This window comes from Caretta caretta, chromosome 12 (genome assembly GCF_965140235.1).
Source record: "Caretta caretta isolate rCarCar2 chromosome 12, rCarCar1.hap1, whole genome shotgun sequence".
NCBI lineage: Eukaryota > Metazoa > Chordata > Testudines > Cheloniidae > Caretta > Caretta caretta.
Window position 1 is genome coordinate 3,555,666 of NC_134217.1, and position 16,296 is coordinate 3,571,961.

Consider the following 16,296-nt stretch of genomic DNA (forward strand, 5'->3'; position numbering starts at 1 on the left):
GCAGCGTACAGCTCACTTTTGCACTGCCCTGCTGCTGCTGTGTCTCTGGGCACGGCCAGTCCCTCTGCCAGCTGCGCACATCTGCAAAGTGACTCTACTGCAGCTGAGAATCAGCATGGCGCAGTGACAGCCTCACCTCGCCTGCTTTGCTCCAGCCATGCCGCCTCTCCCCGACCACACCAGCAGGAGGGATGAGCGGTAGAGCAGGAGACCCCTGTATCGATTCTTCACCAGTGCAGGATCAGCCTTCCATTGGGGTGCGTCTTTCTAGGCTGGTGAAAATGGCTGGCTTACCCTGGCAGTGCAGCACAGGGCAGTCTCATACCAGCAGCTCTGGCCCATGTATGTATGCACTCAGGAGCAGATAAGCTGAACAGGGGACCGTGAAAGCAGAGGAACCTACCAACCTTTTGCATTGTCTCTAGGGCTCCATCTTCTTTCCGCTCCCCGATGGGACAGGTTTGCTGTACCTCCTGCAGGGGACTGCAGAGCCCCCTAAGTCTTCAGGGACCATTGTCCGAGAGGTGCCATGCAAAACTACCTACACCGAATTGCTCCCCATCTCAAACTGGCTGAACAAGCCACAAAGGTAAACTGGGAAGGGCCTAGTGGCTGTTCACAGCTAGCAGCACAGAGAGGGGCTTTCCATGCTAGCTCCATCCCTGGTGTTACCCCAACAACTCCCAGCCAAGAAGTTGGTGTGTGCTGTGACTTGGGGTCCCAGAAGGCCTCTTGGGAGATTGTCTAGGCCACAAGGTCAACATGCACTTAGACTGGCCTTTATTCTGGTCTCAGGAAGCATGGATCTGGCTGACAGCTCTGCTTTGGGAGGGTTTATGCCAAATAAACTCCATCTCCCTCCCCGTAATGGCCCGGGGGAAATTTACCCAACAGCTTTGGCAGGGCAAGAGCAGTCTAGAAACAATACAGCAGGGGTCTCAAAGTCCCGGCCCGTGGGCCATCTGTGGCCCGAGAACCTCCCCACTGTGGCCCCCGGGGCTCCAGCAATTTTGGGGCCGGGTCTCTCCCTTGGTCTCGCCTGCCACCCCCGGGCGCTCCCCCGCGCACTTCCTCCAGACCATTTAAAATGGCCTGGGGCCCCACTCACCACCAGCAGCGCAGCGGAGCTGAGCAATTTCCTGCACGCTCCACGTGGCTGCTGGCCCCTCCTTGCGGCCCCGGGGTGGGGCGGGGCTGTGCTTCCGCACACCGCCTCCGCCCCGAGCATCCCTGCAGCCAATGGGAAGCTGCAGGGGCAGTGCCTGGAGGTAGCAGTGCGTGGAGGCCCCCTGGCCCACCCCACCTTGGAGCCCCAGGTAAGTGCCCTGACCCCCTCCCAGAGCCTGCACCCCCATCCCCTGCCCCAGCCCAGAGCCTGCACCCAGCACCCGAACTCCCTCCCAGAGCCTTAGGCAGGTGGGGGCGGAGTTTGGGGGGCCAGGTTCTGTGCGGCATGAGTGACATTATTGGCCCGCCGGAAGGATTTGAGGACTGGCACTGGCCCTAAGGTAAACTGAGTTTGAGACCCCTGCATTACTTGAGTAGGACTTCACAGAATATCAGGGTTGGAAGGGACCTCAGGAGGTCATCTAGTTCAACCCCCTGCTCACAGCAGGACCAATCCCCAACTCAATCATCCCAGCCAGGGCTTTGTCAAGCCTGACCTTAAAAACCTCAAAGGAAGGAGATTCCACCACCTCCCTAGGTAACGCATTCCAGTGTTTCATCACCCTCCTAGTGAAAGTGTTTCCTAATATCCAACCTAAACCTCCCCCACTGCAACTTGAGACCATTACTCCTTGTCCTGTCCTCTTCTACCACTGAGAATAGTCTAGAACCATCCTCTCTGGAACCACCTCTCAGGTAGTTGAAAGCAGCTATCAAATCCCCCCTCATTCTTCTCTTCTGCAGACTAAACAATCCCAGTTCCCTCAGCCTCTCCTCATAAGTCATGTGTTCCAGAACCCCTAATTATTTCTGTTGCCCTCCACTGGACGCTTTCCAATTTATCCACATCCTTCTTGTAGTGTGGGGCCCAAAACTGGACACAGTACTCCAGATGAGGCCTCACCAATGTCGAATAGAGGGAAACGATCACATCCCTCGATCTGCTGGCAATGCCCCTACTTATACAGCCCAAAATGCCATTGGCCTTCTTGGCAACAAGGGCACACTGCTGACTCATATCCAGCTTCTCGTCCACTGTCACCCCTAGGCCCTTCTCTGCAGAACTGCTGCCGAGCATTCGGTCCCTAGTCTGTAGCTGTGCATTGGGTTCTTCCGTCCTAAGTGCAGGACTCTGCACTTGTCCTTGTTGAACCTCATCAGATTTCTTTTGGCCCAATCCTCTAATTTCTCTAGGTCCCTCTGTATCCTATCCCTACCCTCCAGTATATCTACCACTCCTCCTAGTTTAATGTCATCTGCAAACCTGCTGAGGGTCGAATCCATGCCATCCTCCAAATCATTAATGAAGATATTGAACAAAACCGGCCCCGGGACCAACCCTTGGGGCACTCCTCTTGAGACCGGCTGCCAACTAGACATGGAGCCAGCAAGCTTGTCACAGGGATGTCACCCATCCCCTCTTCACCTGTAGTAACACCCTGCCTAGTCACTCCCTCTGATCCATGACATACCACACCAAAGGCTGATCAGACTGCGGCCTAGGAGCACTGTGCTCCAGGGACTGTCTGGATAGATCAGAGCTGGCGTCCATTGCCCTAGCTTATGCACTTTCCCCTTGGGGTTCAGGAGATCCCACAGATCCTTGGCTGTTAAATAACAATGGACTCTGCAGGTGTGGCCACTGAGTCAAGATCAGATGACAAGGCCCCGGGCCCTGGTCTGTGTTTCTTCTAGATCAGTGAAATGAACCAACAGGATTTGGTCCATCCTCATTAGAATTCAGCAGGGTCACTTGCAGGGCCGGTCTTGGGGTGGGCCGTACGTGCCCTCACCCAGGGCGACCCGCCCAAGGGGGCGCCGTGTGCAGGGTTTGGATTCCCACCGGACCTGCTGCCCAGAGCCAGCTGGGCTGATGGAGGCGGCAGGGCAGGCAGGCAAGCCGCGGGGTGGGGAGGGGTAGACCCGAGCTGCAGGGGGCAGTTGGACGACCAGGGCGGAGCCAGGTGACTCCTCTGCCCCACGTGTGCAACCGCTGCTGTTCCTGTTCCCCAACCTCCCCTTCATCCCTGGAGTCGCCCCTGGCCCTTCCGGACTGGGAGCATCCTCCTGTCTGCTCGGTGGGGGCTGATGGCGGGGTGTCCTGTCCCCCCCGGGGTACCGATTTCCCCGAAGCTGGGGTGACGGACGGGGGAATCTGTGGGCGCTGCTGCCTCTCTGGGGCTGGAGCTGCTGGCGGCTGCTTGTGTCTGAACAAGCCAAGTTCAGGCTCCTGTCCCTGAGTGCTTTCTTAAAGAGACAGCGCACCCCTCACTCGGGCGCCCACACACACCCCCCCAACACACACGCACACCCACACACACCCCCCTTCACACAGTCCCCCCAACACACACACCAGGGCTCCCTGCATCCAGGTCACTTCCCCACCTGGGCTGGGCCGAGACATCAGGAGCTGCTGCTCTCCTGCCCTCCCCTTACGCAGCTGGCAGGGAAAGTGACCTGGATGCAGGGAGCCCTGACAGCTCCTTGCTCCCCCCTCACAGGCTCAGCCCCCTAGGGCTGCGGGGGGGCGGAGGAGCAGCAGTCCGGTGGGGGAGCGAGAGCAGTGCCAGCTGCTTTGTGCACCCAGGTCAGTTTCCCCACGTGGGTGCAGGAGGGAGGTGCAGGGGTTGGGGTGAAGGGGGCACAGGGCAGGGGTTGGGGCTCGGGAGGAAGGTGCAGGGGGTAGAAGTGAAGGGGGCACAGTGCAGGGATTGAGGGCACATGAGGGGGTGGGGTTGGGGTGCAGGAGGAGGGCAGAGGTTGGGGTGAGGGGACATGCAGAGTGCAGGGATTGGGGCACAGGAGGGGGCAGGGGTTGGGGTGAAGGGGGCACAGTGCAGAGGTTAGGGGCACAGGAGGGGCAGGTGTTGGGGTGAAGGGGGCACAGTGCAGAGGTTAGGGGCACAGGGCAGGGGTTGGGGCTCAGGAGGAAGGTGCAGGGGGTAGAAGTGAAGAGGGCACAGTGCAGGGATTGAGGGCACATGAGGGGGCGGGGTTGGGGTGCAGGAGGAGGGCAGAGGTTGGGGTGAGGGGACATGCAGAGTGCAGGGATTGGGGCACAGGAAGGGGCAGGGGTTGGGGTGAAGGGGGCACAGTGCAGAGATTAGGGGCACAGGAGGGGCAGGTGTTGGGGTGAAGGGGGCACAGTGCAGAGGTTAGGGGCACAGGGCAGGGGTTGGGGCTCAGGAGGAAGGTGCAGGGGGTAGAAGTGAAGAGGGCACAGTGCAGGGATTGAGGGCCCATGAGGGGGCGGGGTTGGGGTGCAGGAGGAGGGCAGAGGTTGGGGTGAGGGGACATGCAGAGTGCAGGGATTGGGACAGAGGAGGGGGCAGGGGTTGGGGTGAAGGGGGCACAGTGCAGAGGTTAGGGGCACAGGAGGGGCAGGTGTTGGGGTGCAGGAGGAGGGCAAGGGTTGGGGTGAGGGGACACACAGGGCAGGAATTAGAGGCACAGGAGGGAGGTGCAGGGATTGGGGTGAAGGTGGCACAGTATAGGGGTTAGGGTGCAGGAGAGGGGCAGAGGTTGGGAATGAAGGGGTGTAGGGATTAGTAGTGCAGGAGGGGGAACAGGCATTGGGGTGAAGTGGGCACAGTCCAGGAGTTATGGGGGGAGGGAGAGTGGGGAGCCTGGGGAGTTCATGGGGGCCAGGGACAATGGGGGGTGCCAGGGGCCAGGGGCACCAAAATGCAAGTTCGCCCAGGGTGCCATTTTCCCTAAAGCTGGCCCTGGTCACATGGTTTGGAACCACAAAGCACATGTTTGACCAGCTACTGGGGAGCAGAAAGGCCAGACCGTGCAGGGCCCAGGAATTATGGGATAGCTTTGCTGGACTGTCCAAACACAAGCCTGGCTACAACAGCCTCGGCAAAGTGGGCTGGCGTGACACTAGAGTGGAACGTGGGTGCAGACCTCTACCCTGGGACGAGCCAGTCAGCCTGTGTTCAGAGGGGTGTGGGTGCTGTGTGGGTGTTAGGGCAGGGTGTAGACATATGTCAGAGCCCGCGTCCCTACTATAGTGTAGACATACTCTAGGGGCACCAATCGGACAGCCTGCGTAAATGTTTGCTACCTGGCTGATGTCTGGCTGTTTGCAGTGGAAATGAGGCCTTTTGACCTTTGTCTTGTTTGTCTCTCCCCAGGTTCCATGTGATAGTGGATATGATCAAACCAGAAAAGTCGGACATCACCACCATGCTGAAGGGGCTGGATTACACGGAAGTGCCTGCCTCCTCCAAGAAGGACTATAAGCTCACCTTCTTCTCCTACAAGGAAGGGCTATTCAGTGCCAAGGTAGGCCCACTCCCAGGCCCTGCAACTCTGCAAAGGAATGGTTGCTTGCTGATTGTGTGTAGGGGTGATGATGGGAGTCTCTAGGATTTTAAACCAAAACATTGAAACTTTTGGGTGCCCAGAATGAAGTGACTGCTCTGGTAGTTAGGCATCTAAAGTAAAGCTCCCCTGGACTCCACTGGAAGTTGATCAGGGCACTTGTTCTCTGCCAGGTGTGCATAGGAGGCAGGTGGGAAGAGTCCAAGGTGAGTTCATTTCTCCTGTGACCAGAACCAGTCCCTGGTCCAGAGGGGAGCTCCCCTAGGTCTGACTGTTACCTCTTTTGTGCTTGATTTCAGGTGACCTTTCGCAATGAGGCGACACAGGAGTACTTGTTCTACCTGGTCACGTTCAAGGCCATCCCTTCCGGTCCGCTCAGCACCATCGAGATGGTTACCCCTGTTCGGCAGAGCACGTCTTCATCCATCAGGGTGGAAAACCCCCTCTTCTTCCCGGTGACGTTTACTACAGACTGCAAAGTGCCTGATGTCAACCTCCCACTGCAGTTCGTTGTGCCCGCCCAGTCCGAGGTAGAGCAAAGCCTTGCACAGCAAACCTGCTTGCACTGCTCTCCTCCCTCTGCAGTAAGGCAATTGCTCTGACCTTCAGGAATGTCAACAGCCCAAGTGCTCCTGAGCCAGGTGTTAGCCTGATCTGTGTGTGCACTATGGGGCTGGTTTCCAGTGGTAACAGACACCACCTGGTCCTCAGAGGGCTGCAGTCCCCAAAGGGTCCCATGGAAAGGAGAAGATGGGTAGGGTAAGCAATCAGAGATGCAGCAGAGTGTGGCTATGCAGAGTATCCCTACACTGCCCTGCAGGAATCTTCCATGCACCACTGGTATGCCTGTAACACATCACACGGCCATGCGCAAAGTTGCTGCCAACAAGCCCACAGGCCTTCCCACCGCTGTTGTGGTTGCACTGGCTGTTTGCAAGGCCAGCTACTGAGTCATTCGCCCCTGTGTCAGCCCCCTTCAGGGCAGTCGTAGGGAGCAATCACTGCACTAACTGCTGCCCTGGTTCAGTTGCTTCTCCAAGTGCAGTCCCACGAGGCTCCTGCCTGCCCTCCTGTGCATCATCTCTGTCCCCAGTCCCAGCCTTGGCTGCCCCAAACACCCCAGCTCCCCACACCCTTCTTCTAGGTAGGCCGAGAGCAGCTGAAGTGGGGCTGAGCTGCTCTCTGCTCTACCAAGCTCCTTCACCACCCCAACTCCCCTGGCCCAAAAAGCAAAAGGACACAAAAGTTGGATGCAGGATACAGCTTTAGTTTGGAAAATATTGCCACTTTGCCTGGGGGCTGGCGGGGAGCTTTTAATTTTCCCTGGGACAGATTCTCCACAACGCAGGAAGGACACAATGAATGGCTAATTAACGAACAGACAGACATGGACAGGCACAAGCATCATCCTCCCTCCTGCTTTATAGGGGTTTCTCACAGCTCTCCACCCACTTCGTCAATGCACCTGCCCCTCCCCCCCACTCCAGGATCTGGGCATGAGAAATCAGGAATGTCGTTATTTATATCGACGTTTGTTATAACCATACGGCTACGGGTAGCCTAGAATTCCTCCTTACCTGTAAGGGGTTAAGAAGCTCAAATAACCTGGTTGGCACCTGACCAAAAGGACCAATGGGGAAAGAAGATACTTTCAAATCTGCGGGGGGGAAGGCTTTGTTTGTGCTCTTTGTTTGTGTGTTCTCTTGGGAAGCAGAGAAGCACCAGGTCAGAAAACTCCTTCTCCTATAAACCATCCTAAAGTGAGTGTTAATATTGCAAAAAGAGTAAGTAAATAAGGCAGGGTGCATTAGATTACCTTTTGTTTTCAGGGTTCCAGCAATTCCTCGAGACACATACCCTTGTGGTTCAGCCCGTAGAGACTTATCAGAGCTAATCCCTGTCCCAAAATGCTTACAAGCCAAATGGACAAGCCAGGCTCAGGGAAGATGGGTGGAAGAGATGTAACACGCAAGCAGAGTGATCAGAACAATGAAACAACTTTGTTAGCTCCACAATTTATTCTCTTTCTGTCCCCCTGTCTAGGGGTACACGTGTGTCATTTCATCTTATGAATTGATAAATAATGGTCATTGATTAATTAATTCACACCCCGTCTGCCCCATGCCCACCATGTAAACCCAGGTGCTTCTCTATGAGGCTGTAGATGATAAATGCACTGAGCAAGTGTAACCCACACACCTCCTGGGTGTGGTGTTCTGTCCCATCTAGTGGCATCAAGACCACTTAGAGAGATTAATGAGTCTGCTTTACAGTCTTAGTTAACGGCCGTATGGCTTTTATGCAGTAGAGGCTCATATATTAAGCTCCGGAGGTCCCAGGTTCGATGCTGACCACCAGGGTCTGTCGGCGTTACAGGTGTGGGTGTTACACAAGTGAGTACGGATTGGGTTGCAAGGGCACTGGGTGTTACAACAGCTGTTGACTGTCCATGATGCAGCACGCCAAGTACTAATTTCCATCCCTGGGCTGGGCACTAACATTTCTGCTCCCATGCAGATGGACTAGGTTGTTCTCTCTTTTCCCCCCAGGGGGTGCTCATGTTCGAATTCCAGCCCCTAAAAGTCGGGGAGGTCAGTGGGCGCTTGGTGCTCCAGAGCAGCGACTTGGGCTCCTTCCAGTATGACCTGAACCTGAAAGCCATTGCAGCCAGGCCGGAGAAGCCGCTGTACTTCCGTGCCATGCTGGGCAGCAGCCAGATCATCACCACCAAGTTCATTAACTATACCCGTCAAAGAACAGAGTACACCTGCAAGGTGATCAGGGTCCCCCGCTCTGCTCTGGGGCTAGCTGAAGAATAAGGAAGCCACCAGTGCTCAAGGGGGTGGAAATACAAACATTCAGCAGGCAACTCAGTCTATGTACCCCATCAGCCCTCTTGAGCAGTACTAGGCCCTTTAGCACTGCTCTCCCCGTCCTGCTGGAACCTTTCCTAGCTTGGCCAATACAGGTGGTGAGGTTGTGGTGAATGTAGCCAGCCTTCCCACTGACTTCACCACCAAAGCCGAGCCTTCTGCAGGGACCATCTTCCCTTGTGGGGTCACTCAGTCTTTATCAGAGCTGCCACCACAGTGCAATGGTGCTTAGGGGGTCAGTGTAGCCTAGGGGACAGAGCACTGAACTGGAGGCTTGGGCTGTAGTCTCAGATCAGCCACTGGCCTGCTGAATGACTGTGGACAAGTTGCTTCCCCGCTTTGTGCCTCAGTTTCCCCATCTGTAAAAGGGGTTGAATGTTACTGTCCTATTTGTAAAATACTTTGAGATCTACTATGTGCGAGATGAGTTCTACCTAGTGCTGTGATTATTCTAGAGTGAAGACATCCCCTTTTGTGGCAAAGTTAGTCATGGTGTTACTGCCCAAGGCAATAACACCTAAGCCATCCCCAGAGCCAAACTTTCCCAGAGTTCCAATTGGGAGGGGGGAGGTTTGGGCTTTCCCTGTGTGCATGGAAAGGCCCCGAGTGAAGGGGGCTGGAATGTGCATTTCAGTTAGAAAACAGTAAACATACATTTTGTATCGGGACCCTGCTGATGCTAAATTACCCCACTGCCCCACTGCTGTTCCTGTTCCTGAGCTCTGGGGTATGTCAGACCTTGGGCCACAGGGGCTACAATGCCGTCTCCAAATCCAAGTGGCGCCTTCTCTCCCCTTGCAGATTGACTGTTCAGATTTCCACACGGATAAAATCATCAATGCATCCCCAGGCTCTCAGGGAGGCACAGAGGTCAGTGTGGACATAACCTATGAACCCTACCAGCTGGGTGAATCAAGAGCAACTCTCATCCTGTCTTCACCCATCGGAGGAGAATACAGCATCCCTCTCTTTGGCGTGTCGGTGCCCCCCAAGCCTCAGGGCCCCTTTCAGATCAAGGCTGGCTCCAGCACGACCATTCCCTTCAAGAACGTGTTCCTGCAGCACACGGCCTTCACCTACAATGTGGAGAACCCAGCTTTTACCATAAAGGCAGCTGAGAACATACGTTCCAAGAAGAACATCTTCATCACCGTCTGCTTTGAGGGGAACCCCACTGGCAGCAAGATGCCCGTCACCAGCAGGCTGGTTGTCTCCTGTGCCCGGGCATCAGGCATGGGGGCAGGCATTTCCTGGGTTTATTACTTGAAGGGTATAACCCCTGAGAAGTGACCTAGTGGTACGCATGCAGAGCATCAGTGTCCCTGTCCCTAAACGGGCATTTCCCCCACTTTGCTGAGCCACTCGCAACTCCAAGTGTGCAGTCATGCACCTCCTAGGATCTGAATCAGACTGGTCTTCATTTCCCTCCCCATCTCCATACAGAATGGACTCTCTCTACAACACAGATGTGCCTTGGCAGTGAAAAGCAGCACTGGAATCTCTTCACCACTGTTCTTGCCAGTACAGAAAATGTTTATAGGATCTGCACGCCTACTGAAATCAGTGGGCGACTGCAGGATTGGATACAGCAGCATGCACAGAACACACCCACCTGTATATTTGTTGAAAATTCCCAAAGAGCAAGCTAACTACTGAAGTGACCTTGGCCTGATAGAGTCACTGATCTGTTAGTCAAATTATATGAAACTTACGATATAGAAAGGGGCATGAGATCAGTGGGGAAGATCCCAGCTATCTGTGTATATGGTCTGACTGCATGCGTCAAGACTTGGTCAATTTATCCTCCCTCAGTTGATAACCACCAATGGCATTGCCTTCAAAGTACAAACGTTCCTGCCTGAAGGAGGATTCGCTTACTGTGGATTTCTTAAAAATATACCCTGTGTACAAGCCACCAAAGGTGCTGCAGCTTTTCCCAAAAGAGCAGAGGAGAGTTCATGAAAGCACTCACGTTGTACCCCAGAAATATGAGGACTCCATCATGCCTCCCAGCTGATCTCACCCTCTGGGATCAGAGGCTACGATGACTGTTGGCAAGGTGGTTTCTTTGTTTGCTGTATGAAAATGTGTTTTGGAATAAAGATAGTTAAGCAAACATAGAGATTCTGGTGGATCTGGTTAACGTGATAGTACATCTGGACTGGAATGCCATAGCTAGCACACAGACACCCTGGGCCTCAAGACAAGGGAAAATTGGGGTGGAAAAAGAATCCAGAGAACTTGGGGGTTTCATGACTATCTAGAAAGGAGTCAAAGCAGGGGCGCCATTTAGGGGGGCCAGGGGAGGGCTCTAGTCCCGTTCCGCCCCCCCGAGTTTCATAGGGAAGGCCTACTCACCCTAGCCCCTGACAGCACTCTTAGCTACAACAGCTGGAGTGTGAGATGTGAGGAGTTGGGAAGCTGGGAGCAGCATAGCCTTTGGGGCAGGGAGTTTGTTTATACACAGGGGCAGGGGGATTAAGGTAACAGAAGACTTGTCATTACAGTAAATTAAGGATCCTTAGATGATCCTGAAAGCACTGCCAGGCACTCCAGTTAAAAGACAGGAAACAAAGGGTAGGAATAAATGGTGAGAATGGAGAGAGTGGTGCCCCGCAGGCTCTTTACTGGGACCAGTCCTATTCAACATATTCATAAATGATCTGGAAAAAGGGGTATACAGTGAGATGGAAAAATTTCCAGATGATACAAAACTACTCAAGAGAGTTAAGTCCAAAACAGACTGTGAAGAGCTACAAAGGGAAGAGCTGCAAAAACTGTGTGACTGGACAACACAATTGCAAAAGAAATTCAATGCTGATAAATGCAAAGTAATGCACTTGGCAAAATATAATCCCAGCTATACATGCAAAATGATGGGGTCTAAATTAGCTGAACCCGTCAATAAAGAGATCTTGGAGTCATTGTGGAGAGTTCTCTGAAAACATTCGCTCAATGTGCAGCAGCAATTAAAAAAGCTACCAGAACGCTGGGAATCATTGGGAAAGGGATAAAAAGAGAAAAATATCATATTGCCTCTCTATAAATCCATGGTATGCGCACATCTTGAATAGTGCAGATGTGGTCATCCCATCTCAAAAAAGATACATTGGAATTGGAAATGGTGCAGAGAAGGGCAACAGAAATGATGAGGGGTGTGGAACAGCTTCTGTATGAGGAGAGATTAATAAGACTGGGACTTTTCATCTTGGAAAAGAGACGACTAAGGGGGTTATGTTCGAGGTCTATAAAGTCATGACTGGTGTGGAGAAATTGAATAAGGAAGTGTTATTTACCCCTTCACACAACACAAGCACTAGGGGTCACCCAATGAAATTAACAGGCAGCAGATTTAAAACGAACGAAAAAAAGTATTTCTTCACAGTCAACCTGTAGAACTCTTTGCCAGAGGATGTTGTGAAGGCCAAGACTATACCAGGGTTCCAATAAGAACTAGATAAGTTCATGGCGGATAGGTCCAGTAATGGCCAGGGTGGGCAGGGATCCAACACCATGTTCTGCGTGCCCCTCACCTGTTTGCCAGAAGGTAGGAGTGGGCTACAGGGCAACTTGATGATGACCTGTTCTGTTCATTCCCTCTGGGGCACTTGGCATTGGCCACTGTCGGCAGACGGGATACTGGGCTAGATGGACCATTGGTCTGACCCAGTATGGCCGTTCTGATGTTCTTATATAGAACCCAGATGTATCTGCTCCCCGCTGTAACCCACTAGACCCCGCTCTCCTCCCAGCGCTGGGATAGAACGAAGGAGTCCCTGCAGGGTCTCTCTCTCCACAGAGTTAGTAATGAAATAAGAATATATACATTAACATTTTAAACCTAACCAGTGTCCCTTAAGTGACTTGCCACAAGATGTCAGAACATGTTACTGGAGCTGAGTAGGTCTAATATTTATTTAATTTTCTTTCTTTTATAAAGGAATTAGATACACGACTCCTGTCAGCTAATTGCTAAGTTATCGGCCAAAAAAACTAGAGTTTTCAAGTGCCTAAGTAGCCCCAGGAATCACAGTTAAAGTTGACCCCACTCCACCACCACCAAAATCAGAAATGGTGCCCCTGCGTCAAAGGTGTAATCTAAGGTGTAAGCACAAAACTGGGACCCAGGAACCTGGGTTCTAATCCCAGTGGTGATCCTCTCCACGGCCTTGTTTGTAATGATATTTAGGCACTTACAGATGCAGATAGGGACCTAGTAAGATTTTCAAAAGCATCTATGTACCTAATTCCTACAGGCCTGATGCTGCTCCTAGTGAAATAACCGGCAAAACTCTTGTTTTGTGCCTCAGTTTCTCCAGCTATGAAATGGGGATAATAATACTGCTCTAAATATGCCATCCACTGGGCCTCTGTTCCACAAGGTAAGACAGGTCTGTGAGGTAGTAGCCCAATGGAGTGTGAAGCAGTCCCCCTACAAGTGGGGCACGCCACCCTGTTGCCCTCAGAGCCTGCCAGTCAGTTTCTTCTCGAAGGTAAAGATGGAATCTTTGCTGGCGCTACAGCTCTGTAGCCACCACTTCTTGTCCCTGGACTACTCCGCGGAGCTGTTGGGCAACCTCTGCTGAGTCCTTGCTTTCCACTCAGGCCCAGGTTATGACCTTCTTTAGCACTTTGCTTTCTCAGTGGTGCTCAAGTTGGCACTTCAGCAAACATCGATGCTCTGAGCCCTATTTTGCAGCTCTTTGCAGTTTGCCTTGGCATTTCAGTGGATGATTTCCAGCACGTTGATGCTTCAGAACCTGGTTTTTACTGCTTTCCTGATTTTGGTGCACCTTAGGCCCATTGTATGTCTTCACTGCAGTTAACCTGAGTGATCAGCACCCAAGTCTGAGCCCACCTGGGTTAGCTTCGCCCAGGTGTGAGCAGCCAGATTGCAAAGCCCTACCCAAGTTACTGTAGCCTCACGTGCTATGCCCGCTGTATGTCTCTAGGACTTGTGGGGTCACAGCCCATGGGTCTTTGTGCTACAGTGCGCTGAGCCGCTCTAGGAGTCTTTCCCAGTGAATTGTGGGAAAACTTGCCTCTCCTTCTGGGCACATGGGAGGAATTGTTTGAAGGCACATGGAGGACTTTCAACGCTTGAGTTGTTTAGCCTGTGTCTTCATTGAAAAGTGAGTGGGTTACAGCCTTGGTGAAAGCACCCAGGTGCTAACCTCTGACTCTGGATGGACCAGCGAGCCTGGGTTGGAAGCATCACTAAACTTAGGTGAGAGGGTTTTGTGTGTGGATAGGGAGGGGATTAGGGGCAACATCTGGGTAAGCACCTGGGCTAAATCTGCAGTGAAGACATCCCCTCCTTCCATTTTCAATGCCTAGCTTTGGTGCCTACTTTCTGGCGCTTTGGCTCAGTGTTTCTGTTCTCAATTTCCAGCACTGGAGAAAGGAAAAGGAAAGAGAAGGGGGGCAAAGGTGGAAGTGAACCTTTCACCAGCTCTCTGCACTAGATTGAAGGGAGTGAGTGAAAGGGGAGTAAAAAACAAATCCAGAGCTCACTAGAGGGAGAGTAGAAATGGAAGGAGAGAGGAACAAGAAACAAGGATGGAGTTGGAACGACTGGTTTTTGGAGACAGAGTGGATGTCTTGGCCTCTTGTGTTTGTGGAGACCCAACAGCTATGAGCTCAACCCTAGGACCTGTTGTCCAAGATTAGCATTGTCCCAGAAGCAATGCAGGTTCCTGGCACAAATTGTCCAGCCCAGCTTTTCACCAGTATGCTACCCAGCATTCTCCTAGTTTTGTGGTTGCCCTAAGTGTGCACATTAACATGGAAGCTCTACTCTCTGCACCAGAGCAGGAGAAGCAGCTATCTAGCTCTGAAGTCTGTCCCCTGCCTCCCACAGCCATAGCTCTTGTACCAAACCACAGATCTCTCTGCTTCGCTGCAGGCCTGTGACTCCCACTTTTAAAGAAGAGATTTGTTCCTGAGATAGTTGATCCAAATGTCAATTTTCAGAGGTGTCAGCTGCAAGCACATATCTGTGCTTCAAAGAGCGCTAGAGGAAACTTTCCCTTACATTTTCAGTTTCCTTGGAAATTGGATCATATTTTCCCTTTCATCATTTTTTAGGCATTACAGAATTCAATTAACCTGAAAAAAAGTAAAACGTCACAGCATAATTGACGAAGTACCTGCTGGCTATCAAGCTGTATTATAGACATGAGGGAAAAATAGACCAAGCATGTGGCCTCAAAGATCTGGCTGTATTCCTAGGCACAATCTCTGTGAGACCACACCCAATATAAGTAGCAGAGCCCTGGCTCAACCCTATTAGTTATTATTTTAATGATTATTAACAGAAGAAAATCACACCATAGCACCATCAATTGCAAGGTGCTTTACAAGGAAAGGCAAGTTTCCTTAGCAACGGTTCTGAAGAGGTTGTGGGGAATTAGTGAAGAGAAGAGAAGACGTCCTGGAAGAAATGGGGTTTACAGGGTGGTTTGCAGGGGAGACTGAGAAACGATGAAGCAGTGGTTAGAGCACCAGCCTGGGCAGCAGTAAACCCAGGTTCACTTTCTGGCTCTACCAGAGACTTTGTCTCCTGGGGCAAGTCATGGGGTCTCATATGAAATCAGTGGAAGTTTGCACCCTAACTACCTTTAAGCATCTGGGCCTTGGTGTCCCTGGGCCTCAGCTCACCATCTGTCGAATGGAGCTAATAGCGCTGTGAGGCACAAATACATTAGATTATGAGGTGCTCAGACCCTCTGGTTATGGGGGCCTTCTGAGTACTTTAGCCAGAAGCAGGTTCCCTCTCATTTTCCCCACCCGTGTGCGGAATGAATTTTGTTATGTGCACCAACGTGGAGGTGGTGTGTGACACGTCACTTTCACATTGGTGCACATAACAAAATTCATGTGGTGGGGTGGGGCCGAGGGGTTCAGAGTATGGGAGGGGGCCCAGGGCTGGGGCAGAAGGTTGGGATGGGGGGGTGAGGGCTCTGGTTGGGGGTGTGGGCTCTGGGGCGGGGCTGAGGATGAGGGGAGTGGTGTGCGGGAGGAGGCTCAGAGCTGGAGCAGAGGGTTGGGGATGCAGGTTTTGGGGTGGGGCCGGGTCTGAGGAGTTTAGGATGCAGGCTACCCCCTGGCTACAACTGGGAGAGAGTGGTTACAGTGGACGAGAAGCTGGATATGAGTCAACAGTGTGCCCTTGTTGCCAAGAAGGCCAATGGCATTTTGGGCTGTATAAGTTGGGGCATTGCCAGCAGATCAAGGGACTTGATCGTTGCCCTCTATTCGACACTGGTGAGGCCTCATCTGGAGTACTGTGTCCAGTTTTGGGCCCCACACTACAAGAAGGATGTGGATAAATTGGAGAGAGTCCAGCGAAGGGCAACAAAAATGATTAGGGGTCTGGAACACATGACTTATGAGGAGAGGCTGAGGGAACTGGGATTGTTTAGCCTGCAGAAGAGAAGAATGAGGGGGGATTTGATAGCTGCTTTCAACTACCTGAGAGGTGGTTCCAGAGAGGATGGTTCTAGACTGTTCTCAGTGGTAGAAGAGAACAGGACAAGGAGTAATGGTCTCAAGTTGCAGTGGGGGAGGTTTAGGTTGGATATTAGGAAAAACTTGAAGACCTAGCCAACCATGTGAGGCTAACAGAAAGGGTGGGGATGGTCACCCGCAGCCAGGCTAAACAGGCCTCCACACCCAACCCCATTCCTGAGCCTCCTACAGGGACCCAGCCAGAGCTGGTGAAACCAGACCCCAGACCAGAGTCTATGACAGCAGTTGTAGATCCAGTTCCTGGGACCCAGCCAGAACCAGCCCAAGGATCGGAACGGGCGGAGCAGCCAGCACCAGAGCCCGTGCTTGCATCCCCACCAGAGTCATGGGAGCCTGCACCTGCAGAAGCAGCTAAACCAGCACAAGAAGCTCAATCGGAGCCTGAAATACCTCCTAG

General features: G+C 52.6%; 1 protein-coding gene across 6 annotated transcripts in view; it reads left to right on the plus strand.

Annotated features, from left to right (window-relative positions):
- Positions 1-10,489, plus strand: part of HYDIN (HYDIN axonemal central pair apparatus protein) — a 451,680-nt gene extending 441,191 nt beyond the window's left edge. For 5 of the 6 annotated variants that reach the window (XM_048816820.2, XM_075118258.1, XM_075118257.1 and 2 more), the window contains 5 exons: positions 426-589; positions 5,307-5,457; positions 5,796-6,026; positions 8,046-8,270; positions 9,171-10,489. In XM_048816820.2, coding sequence (XP_048672777.2) covers positions 426-589; positions 5,307-5,457; positions 5,796-6,026; positions 8,046-8,270; positions 9,171-9,659 — 1,260 coding nt within the window. In that variant the 3' untranslated portion in view covers positions 9,660-10,489. Of the gene's footprint in view, positions 1-425; positions 590-5,306; positions 5,458-5,795; positions 6,027-8,045; positions 8,271-9,170 lie in introns of those variants that run through there. The other variant, XM_075118260.1, reaches the window with a different exon arrangement.
- Positions 10,490-16,296: the final 5,807 nt, after the last annotated feature.